This window comes from Benincasa hispida, chromosome 4 (genome assembly GCF_009727055.1).
Source record: "Benincasa hispida cultivar B227 chromosome 4, ASM972705v1, whole genome shotgun sequence".
In the NCBI taxonomy this organism is placed as follows: Eukaryota; Viridiplantae; Streptophyta; class Magnoliopsida; order Cucurbitales; family Cucurbitaceae; genus Benincasa; species Benincasa hispida.
The window spans coordinates 65,351,660-65,357,013 of record NC_052352.1 but is presented as its reverse complement, the minus strand read 5'-3'; the positions used below and the strand labels follow the sequence as shown (position 1 = coordinate 65,357,013).

Genomic DNA, 5,354 nt, shown 5'->3' with positions numbered 1-5,354 from the left:
CAAACGCATGCTGTAATTTATGTTATGATGCATAATCTGTACTATTTACTGTAAACGTTTGTTTTCAATCGAAATGGGATTTGGACGATCCGCTTCCGCTCATGGATCTTGTAAATCAAGTTCCTTCATAGAGGACCACTCTTGAGCCTGTGATAGAATCTCACGGGATGGTTAAAGGGTCATTGGACCTAGTTCCTGAGCTTATGAAGGAAACCTCGTATGGGATGGTCAGAGGATTGATGAGTCTACCTTATGAGCCCATAAGAGGGGGAATCTATGTGCACATAGTAATAAAAAAGATATGTTTAATTATCTACCATATCTGTAGGTATAACAAGGAACGAACTCGTTCAAGCTTGAGGTTTGAGTAATAACCTCGTTATGTGGACATGTTGTTTGAGCTACTTGTCTCCTAGGGTTGAAAGAGATCCTGTAAGTTATTTACTACTCATTGGTCTTTTAGTTCCCTTTCTTCCTTTATGTTTTTCCTCTGCAGGTAGCAAAAGGGTCTGGATTGCTGCGAGAAGATAAGGTCTGCCATGAGTTAAATCTTTATTATATAATTGTGGTCAAAATGGATTGGGCAAATGTTTTGTAAAAACCTAATAAACTGTATAAACTTAATTTCTTTTAATGAAAAATTGGAGTAATTTTATTCCCAACTTAGATGAATTAAGATATATTCAGTAGAGATGGTTAGTAAGTAAGTTTGGGTGGGGGTGTGATAAGTTGGTATCAGAGCTTAATAGAGCTACTGGCCATCGGATGATGATTGATCTACATAACCTTATCTTTGATCGTCGTAGATGGACAACCAAACTTGTTTGAGCCTTTGTATTTGAATTCCCTTCGCTTCGCCCCAAACACTCTTTTTTTTTATTTTAAAATAACTAAAAAAACATTCCAAAAGTTTATAATGGCATTATCTCTTAGAATTCATACATATATATATAATGTAAGAAAAACAAACGTACGTAGTTTCAAGAAATAGAAAACTAAAAAAAAAAAAAAAAAAGAATTGTTATTAAATGGGATTAAATCAATTATAAACTCCATTGGAAGACATAAATGCTTCTTTATAGCTTCTTGTTTGTTGGGCATGAAGCCAAGCAAGTACAGAGAATTAGAGGGTCCCATGAGAGAGACCCAACACAAACAATACCATACATATTTATCAAATTGAGTCAAATATACAAACACAATTTTTTTATTCCACTCATTCATTTCCAGAAATATATCTTTCTTCAAAACAACTCTTCTATGAATTAAGAAATCCTTTGTTTCTTTTTAAAAATTAGTCTCTAGTTAATAATTTGGATGGCATAGAAATATAGAAACACTATTTCTTTTTCTTTTTTTAGTACAATCATATAGGAAATTCGAACCATAAATTTTTTAGTCACTAACATATCCATGTATCATTTTAAAAAAAAAAACTCTTACCTTTTGTTGAGTGTTGCCCAAGGTAAGGGCTAAATCCCACGAGCGAACCCAATCCCAAAATATACTTTGAAAGAAGGAGCATACATCCCGAAAGGGAAAATGTTAGTGCCTCAGGATCTAACCAACCAACTAAGTTGGTAAATATATATAAATTAGGAAGTAAATGAGTCGAGGGCGAATTAATATCCTACAACCTTAAACACTAGAAGCATCCATGACTCCTCCTGTCATCACACACAATTGTGAGCATGTGTCAGAGGACAAACTTATAAATAGCTCCATTTAATCATTCTTAAGGGGAGAATAAGTACTCTCTAAAGGAGAGAAACGATCTTACTTCTTTTAGTATTTAGCTGAATGAGTCACTCATGGTACTAACTTAGACATTAGAATGGAAATTGACGTTTAATAAGTGAATTAGGGTTCCATGGAAAGAAATTATTTGGTGAGATTTGAAGAGTGTTTAAGCATGGAATTATAAGAAATAGGTATTTTGAATTTAGAAGCCGCAAGCAATTATTATGGTTGTATAATTTATCCTCCAAAATCAAAACTAGAAGTCTTATTATAGTGACATGTGTGATTGATTGACTCTGATTGCCTGGCAACTTGCATCTTTCCTTTAAAGCAAACCACACGCCCTTGTGATCTTCGTCTCACGTGATACTCATACTACTAGCCTCACCACATCCACCAACTTTTCCCTTTCTCTAAAACTTGGATTCAAATTTCAACCAAAACATATTTTTTAATTCTAAAATCTCCATCGAGTCCCTTCTTTTTCAGAAAATATCCATTTTTATCCATACATTTATCAACATATATCAATTTTATTTTAAAATCTATCAAATTCATCCTCTTGCACCTTAAAACTTGAGAAACCACGACAAATGGACTTGTCAACTTCAATAAGTTGTAGAGTTTAATAAATTGTAAACTCTTCGAGTCCAACAATGTAAGGTCTTAATAAGACATATGTTGGAATGCATTAACTCTGTTGTTTGACATTTTGAACGACTAAATACAAGACCTAAGTTGTATTCGTATTTGTTATATTTACATTATTTACGATTTTGACCTTATGATTTAGAGAAGTGTGCTACATAAATTCTCTTAACCCTATAAACTATAATTTGCACTATTAGTAAATTATGTAAATCTCTATATGACGTTTTTCTACTTATTTTTATTTATTGATTTCAAAACAACATAAAGTAGATGAATCTTTAGTCATGGATCCACAAACTCCTTAGATGAAACAATGAGTGAAGTTCGCAATTCTACTCTTAACTCTTACTCTCAATTTATTGACCAAACACCTCTTAGATTTTTAGTTTTTACTTTCTAGTATACTTCGAAAAGAAAAAAGATGTAATATTTACAACTTTCAGTTACCTGAAAAGGAAAAAAAGAAACCTTATATAGTAGTGAGTAAATTTAAGAACAAAAAGCAATGTAACAGGAGTGAGATGAAGTGTGTATAAATTGACTTTCATTTAACTGATTCTTTGTCTAAAATTAATCATAAAGCTAAATAGAAATGGATTGAACTAAAAACAGGGGCGGCAGGTGAAGGGGTGAAGCTAAGGACTAACAAGTGTGAGCTGGCAAATTACCAACTTTATCTTTACTGCCAAAAGTCAGAACATAACCTTTTTTTTTTAATTTTTTTTTTAATAATAATAATAAAAATAAACAGCACTAATGTTTGGTCATATTTAATATACATTATTATATACAATTCAAATTTGTACTAACTCACTGACTCAACACCAAACCCAATAAACAAAACATTGTAAAAATAATAATAAAAAGAAAAAAAAAAGAACCTGACGTGTCCACAATGTTGTTGTTCAGAGAATCTCACATAGCAATAAAAAAAATAAAAAAAAAAAAAAAAAACTTTTTCTGTCCGATCAATGGGCCACCCCCTCCCTTAAGGTGGGCCATGGATTGGACAGTCCTTTTTTAAATTGGGCTTTTTTTAAAGGCCCAATCCCAATCTTTGACCTGCCAAGTCACACCTCGTCTCTACAAATCCAACCCTTGATTTCACCAAATCAAATTCCATCCACACGTTTTGTTGATGATGATGCCCTATCACAAACGCTTCTATTCCTAACAAATCCGAATTCCCAAATGTTAGGCAATACACCAACTCGTTTCCCTTCATCATTCCCGGTACTCTGTACAGCAGAACCTCCCCTCCGACTACCATCTCCGCCCCATGGAACATCAGACTCACCGCCGGTAACGGCGGTAGCTTCCCTTCTTTCGCTGCTACTCTGTAGCATAAGTCCATTGCTCCTTGGAACACGAAGTTTGGATCACCCAGTGGGATTAAAACCCCTTTCGTTTGCTCTAGAAACTCGTTTTTCAAAGCTGTGTAGACTGGTCCCAGAAGAAACGTGAACTGGGTACCTGAATCCACCATGGTTTGTCCGGCGCCGGTGTGATCTGGTGCGAAGATTGATTTCGGGAGTGGGAGGATTTTGTTCCCTACTCTGATTCCGTCGAGTTGGACGGTGTAAGCGACTCGGTCGTAATAGGGTAATGGGGTTGAGATTTGAACTAAAGGCGTGTAGGTTAAATTCCCAAGCCACGAAACAGGTGCGTCGCCGAAAAGAAGAACCCCTGAAGAATCACTACCCGATATGCAATAAGAGAATTTCGGCAAACCCAATTGCGTAACAAACGAGAGCGATCCTCTGTTCATACCCATTAATCCAGTGGTCTTCGCGTCCTCCTCTGAATTCGAACTGAAACCCGAATCCATACACCCGAATAAAGTTCCGGGTTGAGCCGATGAACCGATTCGGAACGTGTCCGATGCGAGGTTGCCCTCGAGCGACGATGCATCGGCGTAAGAGACAAAGACGTGGCAGAGCTTTTTCGGGTCGCAGATAACCGGGTTGGGTAAATCTCGGGTTCGGGTGCGGCAAATGGGGGACGAACAGGGGATTGGTGAGTAAGAAGAAGAGGAAAGTGGGTTAAAAACAGAGGTTAAATTTGGGGATTTTTTGCAGTGAAGCCATGAGAGTTCACTCCCTGTATCGAGAACCATGGTGACTTGTTGAGGAGGCGAGCCAACAGTTAAGGAAACAGTCAAAGTGACATTATGGTGGAAACTGAGCTTATTGGAAGGCTGAGAAATCAAACCCATCTGTGTTTTGAGAGGCAAAACCAGGGTCATCTGAGTTGCAGAAAAACAGAGGCTCTGTTTTAAAGACAGACCGTAGATGAGAAGTTGCAGTAGACGGAGGAGGAAGAAGAAGGCCATGATTTCGTGATGGAATCGAATCTAAAATCACAGAGAAGTGAAGGAAAAGGGGGAAGGGGTTTGAAATGGTATGGATTTGTTCGTTGGGTTTGGGACTGAAATAACAGAGGAAACAGTGGGTTATGTGTGTCGTTAAAACAGTGCGTTTTGAATACGAAAACGTGCATTAAGAGAGAGGCAAAAATGTTGTCTTATTAATTTACGTTCTTATAATTTTTGTAATTTGAGGTATGTAATGCGACACCCACATTTAAATTTTTTACACGAACAACGAGGCATATTGTTTGCAAAATAATAATAATAATAATAATAATAATAATAATAATATATCGCTATGGAAATAGAAACTTTTAAAATCAAATGAATTGAGAATAAGACTCGTGTGCCTTTCAAGGCTGCAAGATTGGGTTTTTGGGTTTGGTAATATTGCGAAAAAGGAATGGTTGTTTGATTTGTTATTTTTTCCTATTTTATTATTTTGTAATTAATTATACTTTAGAAACTAATTTACATAAATTTAAATAATTACTTTGGAAAAATATTAGACATATGAATGGAAAGAGTAGGTATTATTAGAATTCTAAATGTCGTTTAATAATCATTTATTTTGTAGTTTCATTTTTTAAAAGTT

At 35.5% G+C, this 5,354-nt stretch overlaps 1 protein-coding gene across 1 annotated transcript; it reads right to left on the bottom strand.

Annotated features, from left to right (window-relative positions):
* Positions 1–3,292: 3,292 nt before the first annotated feature.
* Positions 3,293–5,012, bottom strand: LOC120074931 (aspartic proteinase PCS1-like). Its single transcript, XM_039028035.1, has one exon. It carries the CDS (start codon positions 4,721–4,723, stop codon positions 3,428–3,430), a length of 1,296 nt encoding a protein of 431 aa, XP_038883963.1. The 5' UTR covers positions 4,724–5,012; the 3' UTR covers positions 3,293–3,427.
* Positions 5,013–5,354: the final 342 nt, after the last annotated feature.